The sequence below is a fragment of the Watersipora subatra genome, chromosome 8, assembly GCF_963576615.1.
Source record: "Watersipora subatra chromosome 8, tzWatSuba1.1, whole genome shotgun sequence".
Lineage (NCBI taxonomy): Eukaryota > Metazoa > Bryozoa > Gymnolaemata > Cheilostomatida > Watersiporidae > Watersipora > Watersipora subatra.
Window position 1 is genome coordinate 45,914,066 of NC_088715.1, and position 21,216 is coordinate 45,935,281.

Consider the following 21,216-nt stretch of genomic DNA (forward strand, 5'->3'; position numbering starts at 1 on the left):
ATTTAAATTCTCTTATCTCCACTACTTAATAACGTTGGATTTGCCGCTGTTCGTGATAGTGGGTCATGTTCATTTCCTTCAGCAGCCGAGTTACTAATTTTTTTCCAGCTACGAGTAGGCCTACTGTAACTTACTATTACAGAACTTTCACGAGTACTCCGAGCGTTGTGATATGCTATTGTGAAAAGAAAGCAGCTGCTATCGACTTACTGTCACCCTGCATCAGCCATGACCAGCTATACGTCGCCTGCTCAAAAGTAGGCACGCGCCGAAAACTGTTTCTTCATACGCCCGACAGAAAAACCAAAAATGTTGTCTATCAGCATGTGTTGCGTTGAACTAAGGGAGAGAGAGAGGGAGAGAAAGGGAGAGAGAGAGAGGGAGAGCGCGGAGGGGAGGGGGGGAGAGAGAGGGGGGAGAGGAAGAGAAGGAGAGCGAGGAGGAGAGGGGGGAGAGAGAGAGAGGGAGAGAGAGAGGGAGAGAAAGAGGGAGAGAGAGAGGGGAGGGAGGGAGAGAGAGAGGGGAGGGAGAGACGGAGAGGAGAGAGAGAGGGAGAGGGAGGGGGGAGAGAGAGAGGGGAGAGAGAGAGGGAGAGAGAGACGGAGAGAGGGAGAGAGAGGGAGAGGGGGAAGAGGGAGGGAGGGAGAGAGGGGAGAGACGGAGAGAGGGGAAAGAGGGAGAGAAGGAGAGAGAGAGAGGGAGAGAGGGGGGAGAGAGAGAGGGAGGGAGAGAGAGGGGAAAGAGGGAGAGATGGAGATGTAACTGCATATTTGGAGTTGTTTTACAGTATGAAAGACAACTCTCAATAAACCTTATGCTGCGCGTGAATCTATTCCTGTAGACAGGTAATGCAGCTAGTGCATGTATATAGCCAACGATATTTTGGCATGCCGACACTGAAACAAACTAAAATCGTATAACTGTATACTAAATAGTTTTTCATTGTAATCATAGAAAAACACTATGTTTAGCCATTACTTGCTAATGATTTCACATTTACATTTAAACACATTTACGTTTTTATTTTTCTCCTAATTCATTTCAACGACATACTTCTTTCAAGTTATGAAATTTAAGAGTTATGGTTGTTTAGACAAGTTTAAAAACCTTCACACTTGTTTTATTTCTGTTCTCAATTCAATTGAACAAAAGTACTTTTCTTATGATACGACGTTGAAAGGTGAGAATGGTAAATGCAGATGGTAGATAAAAATCAATTTTCTGTCCAAAGACTTTTTTTATTACCCGGGCAACGCCGGGTAATACAGCTAGCACATATTTATATATATATTTATATATATATTTATATATATATATATATATATATAAGTCTAGAGAAATGTCAGTTTTCTGGACTGGTGTACTGTAAATGACTCACTCATGACATTTTTTGTCTATTGGCATCCTAAACCAATCACAACGACTCTTTTCAGGGCCATCAACTTATGGAGAGTTTATTTACAGCCTGCTATACAAACTTAATAAATTATTACTATAATTTATTAAGTTAGTTTACTAATAGTGATATTAATTTATTATAGTTTATCACTATATTTATTAAAGGTTTACTTGCAACAAAATTCACATTACAGTTATTTGGTATCAAAAGATTCACCATGTCTTGCTCTGCTGTGGTGTAGGGGCAAAATGTGTGGAAATGTGATTACACGCTCTTAAAAGCTAAAAAACGAACCGTTAATTGCTGCCATCGTAGAAAACGCCGTAGATTGTAGTAAGACATGGTGAACTTTTTGATACCAAAAAGCTGTAATGTGAATTTTGTTGCAAGTCAACTTTTAAGTTTGAAAAACTTTATAAGTTATAGTTATAATTTATTAAGTTTATGATAATAACACGACAATAACTATAATCTTTATTATGATGTCTGTCTGTCTGTCCATCCGAAGCCATGCTAAGAGTGTAGGATAAAAGATTACATCTCACGAGAATCGAACCCAGATCTGTTAATTCTCAGCCATCTGTGTTACCATCTGCACCACTCAGCCACCTTTCTACATGTAAGAATAATTGTGCGCATAGTTGTTACACACGATATATTCTCACTGCGCACAGGACTGGGTAGTAGTGAACTTAATATGTTACCTAGCAAAAAATTTCTACTAGCAAGTCTGTATTTTGAACAGTAAACTAGTTCAAATGTGTTTTTAACAACACATTGGCTGCAAAAGTTCCAATCACCGTATGATTGGTTAACTATCTGCAAGTTGTTTGTTTAAGTTATGCCTTATTCATTGCAGATGATTTTTGTGTTTATTTTACGTCTGACTCCAGTTGTACTGATTCCTTACATAGTTGATCAGTGCTCGATTATTTACACTCACCATTTGCTTTTAGAATTTCAAAAAAGTCGAAGATACATGAAAGGCGCAATCCTTCCCATTTCGGATTACTCATTGTCAGCTAAAACACCAGTTCTACGTCAGCCAAGTGTCCAGATTGAGAGGAGATCTGATGAAATAGATCCAACAGTCAAAGTTGATAACCGATCCAAACGGTTTCTGCCAGTTTATAGCCCACCGAAACGGTTTCTGGCAGACACCAGGTTTGTTTAGTTGTGGAAGTTTGTGGCTGCTCGTATGGTTTACTTGTTTCTCCGGGTTTACTCACTTATGGAATATGATAACTGACTCCAACAGCTGTAACTCACCTCAGGTCTGCCTGCTTGTGGAAGTGGAAAACATACCAACTGTTTTTTATTCCCTTGCTATCCAGTGAGCCAGTCTAGGAGTTTCTGGTGCAGGACTTTCTAGCACAGGAATTTCTGGCGCAGGACCTTCTGGCTCCATAATTTTTAGCACTGCTTTTTTTGCACCAAAGAGATCATTTATGCTTGTACGTGAATAAATCACACAATGATAATATCAAAAAATGCAAAAAAAAGCATTTTATTCATGAAAGTTCACACAATACTTTTTCATTTGAACTACATGAAAACATAGATCTTTACGGTCACATTGCCTAAAACTGGTAAAAGGATCTGGTGAACTACATCTGCCAAATAGATAAATGTAGCCGTTATGTACAATTATTTTCCACTTTTACTTGAAATTTGTTGAGCCATAAGTCACAAGGAAGATGGATAAATTCTACACCTCTAACCTGCGCCAAAAAGCCCTGCAACCGAACTCGTCATGCCGAAAATCCCTGCAGCAGAATGTCTACGCGAAAACGTCCCATTTTGCCAATGAGTTCCACATGTGTGGTCCACTCAGCTTCATTGTCTCTAGTCTTATAAACACAAACATTAAGCTCTCATACCAACCTCTGTAGCCAGTGTTCCAACCTGTGATGACCTGCCCTTTTTGTTTTAGAAACCAATCTAAAAAGGACAAAAGCCAATCAGATACCAGTACAGAGAAGTCTCACATTCATTACATAGCTCCACCTATAGGTGATCAATCATTGGATCATTCATATCCGATATCCAATCAACCGCCGTCAACACAACTCTCCTTTTCTGAGGTGCTCATCAAAGGATCTGACGTTGAAAAGACTGCACTCACTGGTTGCTTTGGTAAGAAGTATCGAGAGGTCTTTTGCTCACCCCGCACCTTTATTCTTAATTTGTCAACAAGATTGGGAGATGAGGCTAGGAACGCTAAGTTGAAGTTCTACCTTGTGGTAACAATGAAAGACAAAGTTGAAGACATCAACTGGTGCAGGTGAGGATACAAGAGGTATAACTTGTTCGCTGACTATGTAGTTATTATATTGTTTTTTACAACAATGTAGTTAAGCGTAACTTGATTATGAGGAAACTCACAATTGTGTTACACAAACAGATTGCAAAGAAGGCAGAAAACGAGCTGCATGGAAGTGAGTAACAACGCTTAATTCATTAGACAGTCGTATTGACCGGATGCAAAAGAGAGACTAGCTGACGCTTTACTACATAAACTTAACATTTTTACGCTTTAAACGTTAGAGGTCATCACCGCAAATGGGTCTTCCTCTTGGTTTAGGATTTGTTGTGACCATTTACAAATATGATCATTTGCTGATGACATTTAGAACAGGAGCAAATGTGGTTGGCGCCATTTTAGCGCCAACAATTGTCATTGTGAGATGTAAGAGCAACAGTGGCCAAATTGTCTAGATTGGTTGACCTGCAATCAACTGGTCGGGGCTCAATTCTCAAAAGAACTCAACTGGACATGTCTCCTGTCATCTAGGTTCCCTTGCCATTGGATTCAGACATGTTCAACCTGTTTGCACAACATTGCTGTTAAAACCACACGTAGCCTCTGCAGACAGCATACTTTATCTTTGAAAGGTTGTGTGGTCTAAACACCCACCCAACCTACTGATCAAAAACCAGTTCATTAATCACTGAACCTTAGTTGCTGCTTGGATGCAACATGATACTACTAATAAAATAGTGGCTAGAGAAAACAGATAATTTAGGACATTTAAAATTGCAGCTTTACTATCAGAGTAAAGACATGAAGACTTATGCAGGAGTTGGTCATTTATCCTGCTAAAATTACAACCCCAGCTTGTATTGGTCTGCTCATCTTTTATGAGTTAAATAATTTACATAAGTGGACAACTCCTGTTTAGTATACAAGTTATTTTTGAGCTTATGACTGCTCACTTAGTTTATTAGCAGCTTCAGACGTCTAAGAAATTGTATATTTATAGTTTTTAGTAGGGTAGAAGTACAACGGAGCTCGATCATTAAACCCCGCCCATATGATGCCCGCCTATTTTGAGGGGGTTTATATTATTGCTGTTGGTAATACTTTAGATCGCTGAGATGCCATCACTGAGGTTAACTTGCATCTTATTTGTAGAGTTCATTGCACTGGTGATTTCATAGCCCGAGAATCATCAGCTCTTTCAACTGTGATGCAGGGAGTTATATATGACTTACCTACAATAGTCGATCTTGCTTTAGCTCACAGGACAGCATCTGTCAACTGCAGGTTTGTTTGTAGCTGTATTGAAGGATTTATAATAAATGTTGAGTTTATGATTTTGTTATTGAAGACATTTTAGAAGTTAAAATTGACAAAAAATATCAAAAAGTTAAAAAAGACACTCAATACTGTCATGTTAAGTTTTGAAAAAACTAAGATTTGCTGTCAAATCTTTCTTGGGCTGAGACTTTATTAATGAGTGAACATACCTACAATTATTTCAGCTCAATACATATAGTTATTTCAAAGAAAATGTAGTAATTGCCTTGGTTCAGTTAGAAATGCTGATATGTTTCACTCAATAGGCCGGCTTAATCTGTGAGAAGATGAAATATCATTTATCCAGAGCCCAATCCATCATTTTTTTTGGCGTCATCAAGCCGTTTGCACGTGCACTAGTCATGAAAAAGCCGCAATATTCGTAGAAAACAATCATTATTTTTTTATTTTATAGTACTTTTTGGTGTTGTTTCGATACTATAATAAAAAAACTGCAAACAAAAGCATCGTTTTCAAAATTTAATAGCAAAAGCTTCGTATTTTAACGATAAAATTGTCTATAAAGATGGCTGACAACGATAAAATGACGTCACGAAAAATGAAGGAAAGAATTAGAAATTCTGAGTTTATCAAGTTAGAAATGCCAGTCTGCTACTCGTATAATATGGTGAAACTTTCACATTCGAAACTCAACTTTCACGGTATTAAAGCACATAAATTACATAATTTTTTTATTATAATTATATTTCAATACATCAGAGTCTTGGCTTTCGAATGAGCCTATATTCAATACACAACGAATAATAGAACTATGAAAAACAGGGTGTCAAAAGAACGTCCTGCAAAAAAAACCACTTGGTTCAGGTTCTCAAAATGTGATGTCACAATTATTATTTAGCCTTAGGTAGTCGCTCCCTTTCGCTGCTATTGAGGCTGTGCTTTTCTGTGGCAATTGGTGCTGTTAAACCCCGAGAGCGCTAATAATAAACTAGGATTCTAGATAATCAACAATGCCCGGGTTCATGCTAACGCTGACCAATACAAACACATGTTCTGGGTTAATTAATTATGCTTCAATAAATGTACTGTCGTTGATAAAGGTAATGAAATCACATCGATTAAATTGTGACCTGCGCTTGTGTGGCCCTAGGACTACATGTCAATCGCACTTTCACGAGACCGCGCAATGCTGGAAACTAATTAGTCTCAGTCGCGACCCTCAAAATCACAATAAAATGAGAGGGCTAGTGCATAATATCATCGGGAAAACATAGTATGGTGCTTGGAATCTGAGTTATTTATCATAGAAATAATCTATACATAGAGAACTAATGACACTGATTCCTTTGTCATCTTCATCGGTTCTCTGGAGTTGTCCTATCTTCACCTAACACTAGCGTCATTATTGTAGTTGATAACTATAAGCGGTAAGCAATAAAATAGGCGGTGAGAGCACACAACATCGCATAAGAAAATTGTGACGTCACAATTTACGAGCCTATGCCGGTAAAAATTTTTGCTGTAGAGCTCTGAGGAAATCTTATAAACACCAACCAATGTCTGTCTCACCATGGCAAACAATGGCTCATTCCAAAGCCAAGACTCTGATGTATTGAAATATACAATAAAAAATTATGTAATTTATGTGCTTTAAGTACAGCTGAGCGTTGAGTATATCATAGCTATGTCAGTACAAGGAAGCCCAGTGGATGGCACTATTTGGAAAGATCTATATTATATACTAGATGAGATTACGTATTTCTTATTACTGTTATATTCTTTTGTTTATTTTCACATACACCAGTATTCCCCTTCTACTTACATCAGTATTCCTCATTTGACTTACACCAGTATTCCCCCTTTCACTTTCATCAGTGTTTTCTCTTTCACGTACTGAACTGTAACGTTTCAAGTTACTCTGACGTATAAAGTCAAGCGTCTGCTAACATCTTACAGCGGATGTTGAAAACCTTGTGTGCCAAGGTGCGAGAAAATACTCATCTCTACAACTTCTGATTTAGATGTATTATTTTTAGATAAATGTAGCTCCTATTTTGATTTTTATGCACCCTGATGCTGTATTTCCACACGCTCTTCCCAAAAATTAAAAGGAATACATCAGATGGAAATAATAGCATAACGGAAATTTTTTGCCACAGGAAATGCTCATATATTTGCTGGTGGGAATTCTATAAATAATACATGGTTGTCTTAGTTAGATGTATTTGCAACACAAGCGTGCACACCCTTAGGTCGGTACTCGGGTGGTATCGCGCGTCTCAACTCATCAGGGTGGGGGGTGTAGTGGCATTTCAGACCCGCTGCACAGCCACACGTCTGCCAGCTCGCCATTGAGTAGCAGTTTTCTCCCTCTTGCCAGTATTTGATGCAACGACCTTGAAATATAGGAAATGTAGCCTTTTAGCCGTAGAGAAACTCACAGGCTAATAGATCATTACAAACAATTGTGTGTACGCTGCAGGTACGAACTTATAGGCAATTTCATAGGCTAACTGGTTAAGCTAAAACTGCCCGTAAGTTTGTGCCTGCAGCGTGCACACAAATGTTTGTAATGATTCAGCGTCTACCATATTAGCTCTGATTCAAGGTACAATATACTCTCCTGCTATGTAAGTAATCTGTTCCAAGAGCATTTATGTTATATACAAACTGTGAAATACATGTAAATAACCTAATCTGTTCTAAGATCTTTCCAAACTCCCCCCTTTGGCTCTTCGGAAAGAATAAACGAGACATAACTCTTTAATTTAATGGCTGTGCAGTAACTGCAATATTATTGGTTTGTATCGACAGTTTTTCTCTTATCATTTTCACTTGGTTTATAGACCATGATCGTGGTAATTTTAAAATTGGTTAAGGGAAGCGCACACCTTCAATGTCAGTTTACATTTGTTTTTTCTAGACAGCAAGGTCCATTATGCAAAAAAATATGTAAAATTTTTTTCTTTGTTTGTCTAAAATAAGATAAACAAAAAATTATCTCTACTATAATAGGAGCAGTGTTGTCTGTCTTTCTATCTGTCCGTCCATCTGCTCATCTGCCGGTCCGCCTGTCCGATTGTCCGGTCAAATGGTTAGATCGACCAGACGGTTAGACAAACGATCAACTATTATCCGACCGTGACATCACTACACTGTGAGACCGGTATTCTTCGCCAGAGATCAAGGTGAGAATAAAAGATAGCTTTCCACGAGATTCCAACTCGTGACATTCAGATTGATAAATCAACACTCTAACACCTGCGCTACCATCGACTTGAAGTGTTTCTGAACAATTGTACAGCTACATATTCTCTGCGTGTTATCGACACACCTAACAATCTCTCACAGTTAACTAGACTATCAGAGTACTCAAAGCAATGTGTATATAATAGAGAACACTGTGTTTTCTCTCCCGAGTTTGGCAAAGGAGAAAGCGACGTTGTTAAGGCTAACTAAAAGTTTCCCATTTTTCTACTTGAATTTTGAGAACTTGCTCCGATTGGGCAGTTTACATTACATGCAATTTTTTTATGATGTATGAAGCAAAAACTTTTCACAAATTCTTTACTTTATGTCTAATTTAGGTTGTAGAAGAACCTTCTGTAATTTGAGAATACTATATCCAAATGAATTTATTTGTTACAGCTACATGTAGCCTAAGTAAGTCTATAGTTACTCCTAGGCTATGCATTATAATTCTGTGTCCTTTGCAAAGGAAATGTTACACAGAAAAATTTGCACTTTTAAAAACCTATAATTTACTGCTAGAGCTTGCTTCTACAAAGTCAACAACTGAATGTGTTTACGGCGTTTAAATTTTTGGAGTTGTCTCCCATCTCTCGGCACTTTTTAACAACATTTGGCTAAGAAACTAAGTAAGCTGTTTCTATATCAACAAACTACAGTACTATAACAGATGTTACCTGGTCTGCCAAAAGGGAACACGGGTCTCAGCATGTCAACCTCGTCTCTTTTGCTGACTTTGAAAAATTCTGACTCATCAATACAGCACTCGGTTTCATCACACCCTGTTTTTGTTGCTGGGTCAGAGGAAGGGGTGCACTCTTTGATCAGGGCCTAAAGAAGGATAGAGCAGAGGCTAATACTTAATGTAGATCAATCCTCAGTCTAATTGTAATAGTTTGATGTTTATAGTTTGCTATAGTCTGTTGTAAAAACCGCACAGAAATTATTTTCATTTTTTCTTCCAGTTTAAAGCAATGCTAGAACATTAGATGTTAGTGCATCTAATCGCAGGATTACAACTAATTGCAGAAATAGTTTTTATTAGAATATTAAACCTTTTCATTGTAACATTGTCTCTTTTACAGCATGGTCAACCTACTGGAACATTGTAACTCAGTGCAGTATTGTAAGTGATTGCAGTATTGTAACTCAGAGCAGTATTGCAACTCATTGCAGTATTGCAACTTATTGCAGTATTGCAACTCAGTGCAGTATTGCAACTCAGTGCAGTATTGCAACTCAGTGCAGTATTGCAACTCAGTGCAGTATTGCAACTTATTGCAGTATTGCAACTCAGTGCAGTATTGCAATTATTGCAGTATTGCAACTCAGTGCAGTATTGCAACTCAGTCCAGTATTGCAACTCATTACAGTATTGCAACTCAGTGCAGTATTGCAACTCAGTGCAGTATTGCAACTCAGTGCAGTATTGCAACTCAGTGCAGTATTGCAACTTATATCAGCATTGCAACTTGTTGCAGCATCAAATTGCCGCTGCCAATTTGGCTATTGAAAACTCTTTACGATGGAATAGAATGGTACACCGCACCATTCTCTGCATAGTGATTGGCCAGTTTGATAACCAATCAAATGCACACTACTTTTTTTACTCTGCCATCCATGTCCGTAGATGAAACAGTTTAGTTTCTATTTTAATTTAGAGAATAAATGTTTCAGACAGCTTCAACCAATCACAATATTATAAAAGCCTCTTATCATTTATTTAATGCATTTCCAAATGAGTTATGTATTATTGAAAATATTAAAATCAGGGCGTGTCTCGTTACCCTCATTTTCTCATTTTAACAATGTGTTTTATTTCATCAGAGCTATATTTCACTAAACTATACTATATACACATTATTATTTAAATGCGTATCTCACAATGACACTTCAGTTGTAATTTTTAAGAATCAAAAACAGTCATCATGTGAATGCAGTCAAATCTGACTCTTCACACAGTTGTCAGACCAAGCGAGCCGTCAAATACTCAATCAGAGATTTCAATGCTGTTCCATAGGAAGCGCAATATAATTATTAAATATGATTATTAGCCGTCATACAAAACTATTTATGAATTCCCTTAACAATACAGTAAAACAATTCTTGCCCGTTACTCTAATGTTACCCAGCAAAAACTTATCCACTATAAAATATTAAAACAAAAAAGATAGAATAAACAAAAAAGCATTTAAATCAATAGGATAAAGATTTAATAGCTTGTAACAGAAGCTGCTACTGAAGGCTTAGTCTGATTATGTGCAATAGGATATATAATATAAATCTGATAATAGTACCGTTCATTTCAAGTTACGTACTTTATATGTTTCATTGAAAATGCTACTCACAGCTTGTGTACATGCCAGCATGACACCAATAAGAAACAGAGACTTCATAATGCAGAATGACAGCAAGAGACAGGTGACAGATGTGGCTGTAAGATGACAAGTGGCAGAGAGATCAGACATGCTAAGTTATAAGGAGAGTCACTATACTATTATCGGTGTGGGAGCTGACAGATTGAGCTCGTAGATGACATCATAATAAGCCGTACACTATCTTAAGCCTGGTTTAAACAGAAGCCTGTTGAAATGCATTGCTGATAGAGAATAACTAGGACATAAAAGAGACCATTGATATAATTGAAGTATTGTGATGGAAGCCAGCAAAGCCGTCAACTAAGAACACTAACACGTATATTTTTTATATATAAATACTAGCTGTGCTATTCGGCGTTGCCCGGGTATTAAAATAAGCTTATAAACAATGAAAAGTAATGAGCGTTGCCTGCCAGTTGCTATTAGCCTGGCACATTGCCTATGGAAAATTTTAGTAAGTTTACTAATGAGAGCTATTCAGCTCATGTTACGCAATCACCCTGCGTAGTATGCAAAGCTGTTGGGTATCTGTTCCCATATGCCGACATATATCAGCTAGCGAATAAATCAATCTCTATGGCCTAATTGGTACGGCTTCAGACTGGTGGAGGGAGGGTCTGAGGTCAAATATTTTCTAGTACAGATTTTTTATTCCAAAATTTTAATAGCTATAGATGTAATGCAGACAAATGAATTTGAGAAACATAAATATAGATTATAATATATTCAAATTATTACTGGAAATAAAGTTATAAAATTGTTTCACAACTAATAAAATTTTAATGTCAAATTTAGCAAACAATAGCTCAAGTTTCTTATAATATATAATATTATATATTATAATACAGATTTTATATTACAGTATATGCATATTATTACTGGAAATAAAGTTATAAAGTTGTTTCCTAAATCAATAAATTTTAATATATTCAATTTAGCAAACGATAGCTCAAGTTTTTTTGCAAACTGTAAATATTCATAATTTTTTCTGCTTTGTCCCACTTTTTCTGATTAAACAACTATTTCCCAGGACGGTAAATACCACCAGTATTTACCACCCCCCAAAATAATGTACCAACCCTGCCTGTACTTCTGCCCGCTGCATAGGTTAAGTGGAGACACTTTTGGTTACAGGAAGAGATTGAGATCTGCCACTTGTGTCAGAGGGTCACCTACCGTCCGACATCAACACGTTGTTTCCTTTAACCAATCCCAGCCCCTCAGAAGGTTGGCGAGCACGCTGAGAAGGTATTACAAGGTAACAAATAAGATTTATGTTCTCTTGTAAAACTTTTGAGAAGCTAGGTGAGTGTGAGATATTTGTCTGACAACGTTTCAATTCAATTACAGTATCTGCACTTCTGTTTTACCTGTCTGCATCAAATCAAGCCTGTTCACTTTGGACTTCATTGGTTTAAACAAATATATATTTATTTAAAACAAGAAGTTGTCTTCTCCTTTTTGAGAAAACATTTTTTTATTAAATTTATCAACATGAACTGAAACATTAAATTTTCGGAGTTGCGCTTATTGCATACAACTACTAACAATTGTTTTGAGAATATCATTGCTATCTGCTTTAACAATCTTTCACCTAATATCCATTTCATTAGCAGAGAAAGGTATTTTAAACACAATACATCAAACAATTTATTTGATGGCTAGCTGTTACCTTATTTTGCTTCATGTTTCTTGTATGGCATAATTTTCAAAACATATCTGTCAGAAATGAAATTATTGCCAATAGAGTAATATATACATGTATATAAATATAAAAGTCGAAGACTTGATATTGTGTAGCTGTCCAAATTATGGCGCCTAGACTATCTGTGGCACAGTTAGTAGGGTGGCTATGAAATGCAAATTATTTTTGTTGCAGCGTGGACCTGAGAACTACATAGTATTTTCATATGCACAATGTCCAGTTTGTTTGGAGAGTATAACAGAGAGTACCCGACATACAGCTGTCCTTCCTTGTCAGCATGACTTCTGTGATCAGTGCTGGAATAGACATCTGGACTCCGCTGTATATCATGGCTGCGTGCATGTCTCATGCATGCAGTACGGCTGCAACACACAGCTAGACTCTGCATTCATTATGTCTATGGTGGAATGGTCTACTTACCGCCTCTATGAAACCCTCAATGCTGAGAGATTTCTTGCTCGAAATCAGCTCAAATCTTGTCCAAATCTGAAGTAAGTAGATTTATCAATTCTGATGAAGGCATGGGGCAAAGGTTAATTGCTGCTCTTATTACTTGAGCATTGCTGCCACCATTAGATTAACTGCTGTGGTATGTTTTTTTACCACAAAGTTTCCAGAAGACTTTTCCCCCCAAATTATTTCAAGTGCTTCAATTTTTCATTTGAAGAATATTATTTATAAGAAACAAGTTTCAAGTCTGCTTCAAATGTTTCTGAATGATAACTGGTACATTAAAACAGTTGGTGGTTTTTTATTATATAATGTTGATCCTATTGTTTCTAATGAATCCAACTTCAGTTCAGAGCTATATGGCTATTTATAGCTCTAATAACTCTATATAGCTGTTTTACTGTGTAGAATGGTATGAACATGCATTCTAGCTATATAGCTCTTTATAGATATATTACTGTGTAGAATGGTATGAACATGCATTCTAGCTATATAGCTCTTTATTGCTGTTTTACTATGTATAATGTATGAACATGCATTCTAGCTATATAGCTCTTTATAGATATATTACTGTGTAGAATGGATGAACATGTATTCTAGCTATGTATCACTTCATAACTGCTTTACTGTGTAGATTGGTATGAACATGCATTCTAGCTACATAGCTCTTTGTAGCTATTTTACTGTGTAGAATGGTATGAACATGCATTCTAGCTATATAGCTCTTTATAGCTGTTTTACAGTGTAGAACAGTATGAACATGTATTCTAGCTGCATAGCTCATTATATCTGTTTTACTATGTTTAATGGTATGAACATGCATTCTAGTTATATAGCTTTTTATATATGTCTTACAATGTTGAGTGGTATGAACATGCATTCTAGCTATATAGCTCTTTATTGCTGTTTTACTATGTATAATGTATGAACATGTATTCTAGCTATATAGCTCTTTATAGATATATTACTGTGTAGAATGGTATGAACATGTATTCTAGCTATGTATCACTTCATAGCTGCTTTACTGTGTAGAATGGTATGAACATGCATTCTAGCTATATAGCTCTTTATAGCTATTTTACTGTGTAGAATGGACCAATCATGCATGAACAGCATGTAAAGCAGCGAAGTTACTACCTAGACCTCTGCTGGTCGTCAATTTAACATTCTTGATCACTGATTGCTGACTCTATCGTAGTTTGGTAGCAGTAGAAAAGTTCTGGATAATTTAATAGTTTGTTTACTTGGAAATTGTTTACTGAAAGGGGCATAGGGTCAGCAAGGGTCGTAGTATAGTACAATCAAGTGTTTCATATTTTTGATAAAATTTTTTCTCTTTTTGTCCTATTTTAAAAAGAGCTGACAACTCTTTGTATTACAGTTTTTGAAACATTCTCCCTAATCCTTTTGCTTACATATTTAATGAAAAGGTTACCGGTTTTTCCTACTACCACTGCATGTAATTAAATTTTCAAGTTTGCTTTTTATACTCATTACTATCCTGGTGCAGTAGAAAAATATAGATTTTCTAGTTTCCATCCATATAGTTACAATTTATAGCCAGTTTTTATTATTAGCTGTGGAAGAGTGCTACGTTGTGATGCTGAATTGAGTGCGAATGATGAGCCAATCACAGCTTCCTGTAAATGTGGGACGGAATGCTGCTTCAGATGTCTTAAGGAACCTCATTGGCCACTCACCTGTGATCAGCTGACTAAGTACCATGCTTTACTTCAATCTGACAGTAAGATGTTTACTATAGGCTCTCCACATACATGTACATCATTAGTACATTTATTCAGTGTGTACTCTATTGATATATGTCTATGTTTGTTCATAGAGACTGTATCCTTCACTGGCCAGATGCTTCCTTCTTCCATAAAGCAATCTCATACTTCAGAGAAAAAGGTGGGTGTAGTTGATACCGTCTCTTACTCAAGTTAGTTCTGTAGCTCGGCTGGTAAAATTGCCTTTGAACTCAATTCACAAGCATAGTAGTCTATATTCACATTCCGGCTCAAGGCTCGAGTTTTTCTATGAAAGTAGAATACGCTACATGCTTTCTGTATCCATTTAGAGTTGCATAAACAGCTAAACTGTGAGAGTACCTCTATTTTGCTATGAAAGTGTATGAGCTATATTATAATGCGGCTAAAAATCTACTTGTGACCTGTTTATTGAATGTTTGGTGAAATTGTTTTTGCAAATTTACTTTATCTTTTTGTCAACTGGTCGAGAGTATTTACTTGTAAAATGATTTGCTGTAATGAACAAAACCAGTTGAAATTAAGATTGTCCTCTCTTTCATTTGTTCTAATATTCAGAATAACACATCCTTGTTGTGTCATGCATTCATATTTTTATCATTGCACTAGCCCAAAAGTCTAAAACCTTTTGATATTTTTGATGTTCGGTGATGGTACGACACCGGGCTGTCTACATGTGATTTTTCTGGGATTCCATGTTTGCGTAAGATGCGCTGGACCCTTGGGCATTTGTCATTTGGCATATAACATGACTTGCTGGATTTTTTATAATTCACGTCACTTTTTTGATTCGCTTTCATTAGACTAAACTAGAAAGGTCAGATTAAAGCCGGAAGAGTTAGATCTATATTGAAAATCTCTCAATGTATTTTTCTCACTACTTCACACTGGTCATAAGTAACTCGACCAGATGTTATTACATCGGAGTTGTCTTTCTACTGCTGGTTTGTTTGATGATGACTGGTGATAGCCAAGCTGCAAACCCTACAGCTGTAGCCATCAATCAATAGGTATTTTAAGGAACACTTACTGTAGGAACTCACACTGAATCTAATTTAAAGATGAACTTACTCAACATTTTAGTAGATTTTATCAGAAAGTATTGGTATTATTTTATTATGCGCTATTGAATTTTATGTTTGAGCTGATTTGACTGCCAGAATGTTCCAAAATTAAAATTGAAAGCCTTTGCTTGCAGTTAAAATGCTCAAATTCAAGCAAAAGATCCATTATGGCGTCTATAGTTGCTCCTCAGCAAAGATAACGGCGGAATAAACGCACGCAATTTGGCAACTTGAACGCAACAGCCGATATGAATAATGATAAAAACAGGCAGACGTGCAACTAGTGACTTTATTTCGTCACTTATTTTCCTTTTGAGTGTTTAACCATTATTAGGTTTGTAGATTTTAATCTTGATCTTTAAAGATCACCTCAAACATAAAAAAACAATCTCAAATGATAGAAAAATACAGATTTTTCTGATAAAACTTACTAAAATTTTGCGTATGTTTATCTTTAAGGGTTACAAACAAACATTGTTATTGCATTGAATATCATATTCTAATGAAGTACGACAACTGCTGAGAAAGACGCTGTTAAAAATCATTTATGAAGGCTCAATGTACACAATAGCTCAGTTAATAGAGGTGCAGACCCCAGTTGGCAGGCTGTAAGCAAAGTGTGGCTCACATGAATGTAGATCAGTATCCATCAACATGCTGATTAAATTGAGAACATTTTGGTTTTCTTTGAATTTAATTCAAATATAATTAATAGTCACTCAACTCAAACTTTTGGTGTATCTTTAATCAATATTTACTATGATAAGAGCAGTGTCTGTCTGTCTGTCCATCCAAACCCACAGTAAGAGCGTTAAAAATTGCCTTGCACAGGAATTGAACTTGGATACTCCGATATACTGATCAGCACACTAACCACTACACCACTCAGTCACCGCTTCATAAAGTAATCATGCACATGTTATTATAATGAAAGATGGTACCCAAACCCAGCCGCCTTAATTAATAATTTATTATATCAACAATGAAAAATTATATATTATTAATATCCTGGAGAGTCAATTTCTTTTTGTTAGAGATCAGGTGTAATAACTATTCGCACAAATATTCTAAAATGCTTGTGGGTTGTTGGCTGTCTAGTTGTTGAAATCGGGGAGTTGGAATCCTGTATGATGTAATCTTCTTTCCCAACCTTCAACTGTGGCCAAAACGAACAGACAGACCCAGGTCCTATTATAGTGAAGATTGTTAGATAATATATCAGTGTATGTTGTTGCCTGGTGGAGCAGTCATTGCAAAATGCTTTTCGATATTTCATAAAAAGGTGCAAAAGAAGCTTGGTTACAGGTTTTATAAATGAGATTGAGACTCAGAATAAAGAAAAAGTTTTTGTAGAAGACGATGCTGTCATTTCTCATCACTTTTGCAATTCAAACTATAGTTCTGAGATGACAACTCCAAAATTACCAAACAGGTTTCTCAATTTTTTAGAACTGCAACTGGAAAAAACTTGACAGAGGCTCTCAAAGCTATTATTTGGAAGCCAGGAGGCATCGCCGCTACAAGCAGGGGCATGTCAGACCTCGTCTCAAAAAACAGTGTTCTCGTCTTCTCTATACCTCTCAAGTGAGTTGTCTTCTCTATACCTCTCAAGTGTGTTGTCTTCTCTATACCTCTCAAGTGAGTTGTCTTCTCTATACCTCCCAAGTGAGTTGTCTTCTCTATACCTCTCAAGTGAGTTGTCTTCTCTATACCTCTCAAGTGAGTTGTTTTCTCTATACCTCTAAAATGAGTTGTCGTCTCTATACCTCTCAAGTGAGTTGTCTTCTCTATACAGCTCGAGTGAGTTGGTGTCTCTATACCTCTCGAGTGAGTTGTTTTCTCTATATTAATCATAGAGCAAGGAACAGAAACTTATATCTTAATATCGTGTGTTCTCGTAAATGTTTGCATTTGTACATGTATGGTTTTACTACGAATCTATTGCTTTGAGTTTCCTAAATTCTTTAGTAACTCTACGTATAGCTACTGCTGAATGCCTATATCAAAAGCTGTATGGAACAGTTTTCCTGGCTCTCAAAAGGTGAAAGGGTGTTGAAGTCAAAGGCTTTCAGCTGATTTTTTCTCAATAACTTGATCTATCAAAATAGGACTTACTTGTATGCGTCGTTGAAGTCAACTGTTTACAGCTGTCAGAATGTTTACAGTTGCCAGAAATATAACTGGCTGAAAGATTCTGTCTTCTCTTCATAGCTTCTTGGCTACTTTCACAAAAGTGTTTGTAGAAATGGCCAAGAAGCTACTAAGAACATACAGAATTTAAAACCAGTTCTGTTACAAAGTCTATCAGCACACGATATCAACCGCAAATATGAATTGAAAAAAGTGTTTAAGAAGATTGGTAATGTATTTTGTGAAAAGCCATTATTATTCTTCATAAATGTTATTGGCATATCAATATTTGTGACTAATAACATTTGCTGATAGGTCTGCATCTTTAGCGTTTGTTTGAATTATCTGACTAAAGGCCATAAAGTTTGTTATTGTCTCAGCAAAATGAAAATACATACATATAGATTCTGTTGAGAAAATGTCATCGTATTCATGGCTATTGCTTGCAATGTTTCTGTCCCATCACATAATATAATTCATTCTTGTCTTTATATTCTAGAAAAATGTTAGAGTCATTAGCTAAAAAACTCAGAGAACTTAAAAGTTTTTGTTCCTCATCTTCTGCATTATACTGTGATTTTAGCAAACATTTTTGGTCTTTTTGGCCTCAGCAGGCTAAAATGCGTTGTTGATTTGACAGAAGCCATCGCTTGTGGCCTCTTCAAAAATGGACCCCTAGCCTGTCATTCACACGTCAGGCACTCTACTAGACCATAGTTTCTCCCTTTGCTTTTCTCTAACAATATTCACTATTAGCCAATCACAACTCTATGATACGGATTAATACTTGCATGAGCAGACAACTCATATCCCGAAATTAGTATAAATGAAACTAGGGGAACCAATAAAAGTAAAAATGCGACATTGACCGCACAGTCAATAATCAAGTATGATTTGCAGTTGCTTGTGGACTCGAACGTCGCTGAAGGTTACCCAGGATGTGTCCGTTTGACCCCATAATGAACTACCTTACTTTTGTAATCAATTCATTATTATGTTTGATCAAGATGCATGAACAATTGTCTTTTTTTGTAGAGCAAATCCGATCACCTAGTTTTCAACAGTGATAAAGAACTTCCTCTAGATGTTGTACTGAAGCGATTAGCTAGTCAGATACTCGTCACGCACAACCTTCTTGAGTACTGTTGTGCTGCTAATATATATAAAGAAAGCCCAAAGTATTGTGTGCCTACAATAACACTTCTATCATTTTCACTCGATGTGTTGGAAGGAGAGATAGCTAGTGCCTCTCCAGTCAAACAGGCTACCGCTGATAAAATAACTAAATATTATTGTATAGTCAAGTCCAACGCTGTCTCACTTGTTCAGAGGATGTCAAAGCTGCTCGGTCTTGCAGAACCAATAATTCCTGAATAGGCTGGCAGCTCCATCGATTGCTCAGGACTATTTTTATATACCTTTTTGTTAATTTCTGTTGATTTTTAGACTTGCCTGTTGAACAATATCTATTAGGTTTTTACCTTATTTCATGTTAAAGCTGGACATGCCTGTTTTCATTATGAACGATGTTGAATCGCTCACAATGGCTATCGATGACTCACAAAATTCACGAATTTTGTGAGTCATTGACATACATTTTCTGCTTCTTTATTTGTAGCTCTAAAACCTAAAAATAATTTTAGATTTAGACATGTTATATTAGCATCTACATTGTGACTTGTTAAAGGCCTGAATTGGCGTCTTTAGTCAGCATATCGCATATATAACCGTCTTGTGGTAGTTATCTGCTCTTGTTAAATATGTTATAATGAGTGATTGTAGTTTTTCAACATATGTAATAATCAATGAGATTATTTAAATACTTTTTTGGGGTTCATGTGTATATATACCTAGGATCCGTCTCTTGGGAATTATGCACCAGGTCTGATATTATTGTTTATCTTTACAAGATTCCAAAAAAATGATTTTGTTCTATTATATGCTATTATTTTATATTCTTTGACATTTTTTTCTTTTTACATACTTGTAATCTTTTTACATTTCTGTCCTTTATGCAACCAATTGCAAATATTATCCATTTCTTACTGCTCATTTCTATTTCTTATATATGCTTGATTTTTGTTGTGCCCTTGGTGCAACACGCTTACCAGTATTCAACTGTTGCGGATAGAAATTCCGTCCATAGATTTACGTTTCATAGAACTCCATAATTATGAAAGTTTACAAAATTATTGATATTGGATAAAGCAATAAACTTTGTTCTACATATTCTTTCTTTGCTCAGGACTCTCAACATTGGTGGTTCCCAAACCCGAATGAACTTTGTGCAGTGTATTAAATGGTAGGAATGGTTTCAGACAACGAGTTTAGCATCTCAACGCGTACAATGTTTAGCACCTCCCATAGTATGTTTAACACTTTCCATAGTATCTTTGACACCCCATATTATGTTTAGCAACCCTGTATTATGTTTAACACCCCCATTCGATGTTTAACACCCCCATGCTATGTTTAACACCCCCATACTACCCATGCTTAGCATTTCATTGTATGTTTAGCACCCCATACTATGTTTAGCACCCCATACTATGTTTATTATTCCATACTACTGAATGTTTAACACCCCCATAATATGTTTAGCACCCTCTATTATGTTTAACACCCCCATGCTATGTTTAGCACCCCATACTATGTTTCCCACCCTACACTATGCTTATTACTCCATACTACTGTATGTTTAACACCCCCATGCTATGTTTAAGACCCCCATACTACCTATGTTTAGCATTCCATTGTATGCTTAGCACCCCATTCTATGTTTAGCCCCCCCATACTATGCTTAGCACCCCATGCGATGTTAAGCCCTTCCCATACTATGAGCAGCATGCTACATTTTTATTACTCCCTTACTATCTTTAGCATCTCCCTGATACTGTTGGGTACTCCCATACTAAGTTTACCACCTAATACAATGTTTAGGATCATAAAATTTTTGAAATGTAGCCACTTCTGAAAGTATAAGTGAATTGTGCACAACGGTTAAAATGATTATTTTAAATAACAATGGTCTTAATGATAGGCAGCAAAGGTCAACAGTTAAAGTGTCAGCTGTGTTTATTTTGTCAGAGATGGTTGTTTCATCTAACATTGCAATAGCCTACATGGTTCGAGCTGAATGCTAATGCTGGAAAATGTTTTGTACCACCAGCTAGGGCTTATATACTTTGAAAAATTGCTTTTTCTTTTGAAGAGGAAGCAGTTTCATCAAATTATTTTTTAATGCATCATCAGCTTAGCAAAGAGTCTAGATCTTGGGGGCGGCTGCAGCACACTCTAGGAAACCAAGCCCCATGGCTAGAGTTTAATCAAAGCTTTAATAAAAAGCATCTCACAAGAACTTTAGGGCTAGTGGCTATTGTGGGACAGTGTGTTTACCTCCCTGATTGATGAGCTCTATAAACACAGCACAATTGACCATTAAGCTACTTGGAGATATCTGCAAACATAGTAAAAACAGATTTGTGCTACACTACTAGTTGTGTTTGTGCGACATAACGATTTCATACCTTGGTA

At 36.4% G+C, this 21,216-nt stretch overlaps 2 protein-coding genes across 2 annotated transcripts in view; one reads left to right on the forward strand and one right to left on the reverse strand.

Annotated features, from left to right (window-relative positions):
- Positions 1-19,059, forward strand: part of LOC137402630 (uncharacterized) — a 32,977-nt gene extending 13,918 nt beyond the window's left edge. Inside the window, exons 5-13 of the mRNA XM_068089136.1 lie at positions 2,356-2,563; positions 3,333-3,683; positions 4,815-4,946; positions 11,702-11,825; positions 12,447-12,763; positions 14,300-14,466; positions 14,563-14,630; positions 17,002-17,136; positions 18,718-19,059. Of these exons, the coding sequence (XP_067945237.1) occupies positions 2,356-2,563; positions 3,333-3,683; positions 4,815-4,946; positions 11,702-11,825; positions 12,447-12,763; positions 14,300-14,466; positions 14,563-14,630; positions 17,002-17,136; positions 18,718-19,059 (1,844 nt within the window). The remainder of the gene's footprint in view (positions 1-2,355; positions 2,564-3,332; positions 3,684-4,814; positions 4,947-11,701; positions 11,826-12,446; positions 12,764-14,299; positions 14,467-14,562; positions 14,631-17,001; positions 17,137-18,717) is intronic.
- LOC137402111 (uncharacterized) lies at positions 7,103-10,624 on the reverse strand. Its single transcript, XM_068088576.1, has 3 exons — positions 10,538-10,624; positions 8,867-9,020; positions 7,103-7,336 (listed from the first exon to the last, which is right to left on the reverse strand). Exons 1-3 carry the CDS (start codon positions 10,583-10,585, stop codon positions 7,152-7,154), a joined length of 387 nt encoding a protein of 128 aa, XP_067944677.1. The 5' UTR covers positions 10,586-10,624; the 3' UTR covers positions 7,103-7,151.
- Positions 19,060-21,216: the final 2,157 nt, after the last annotated feature.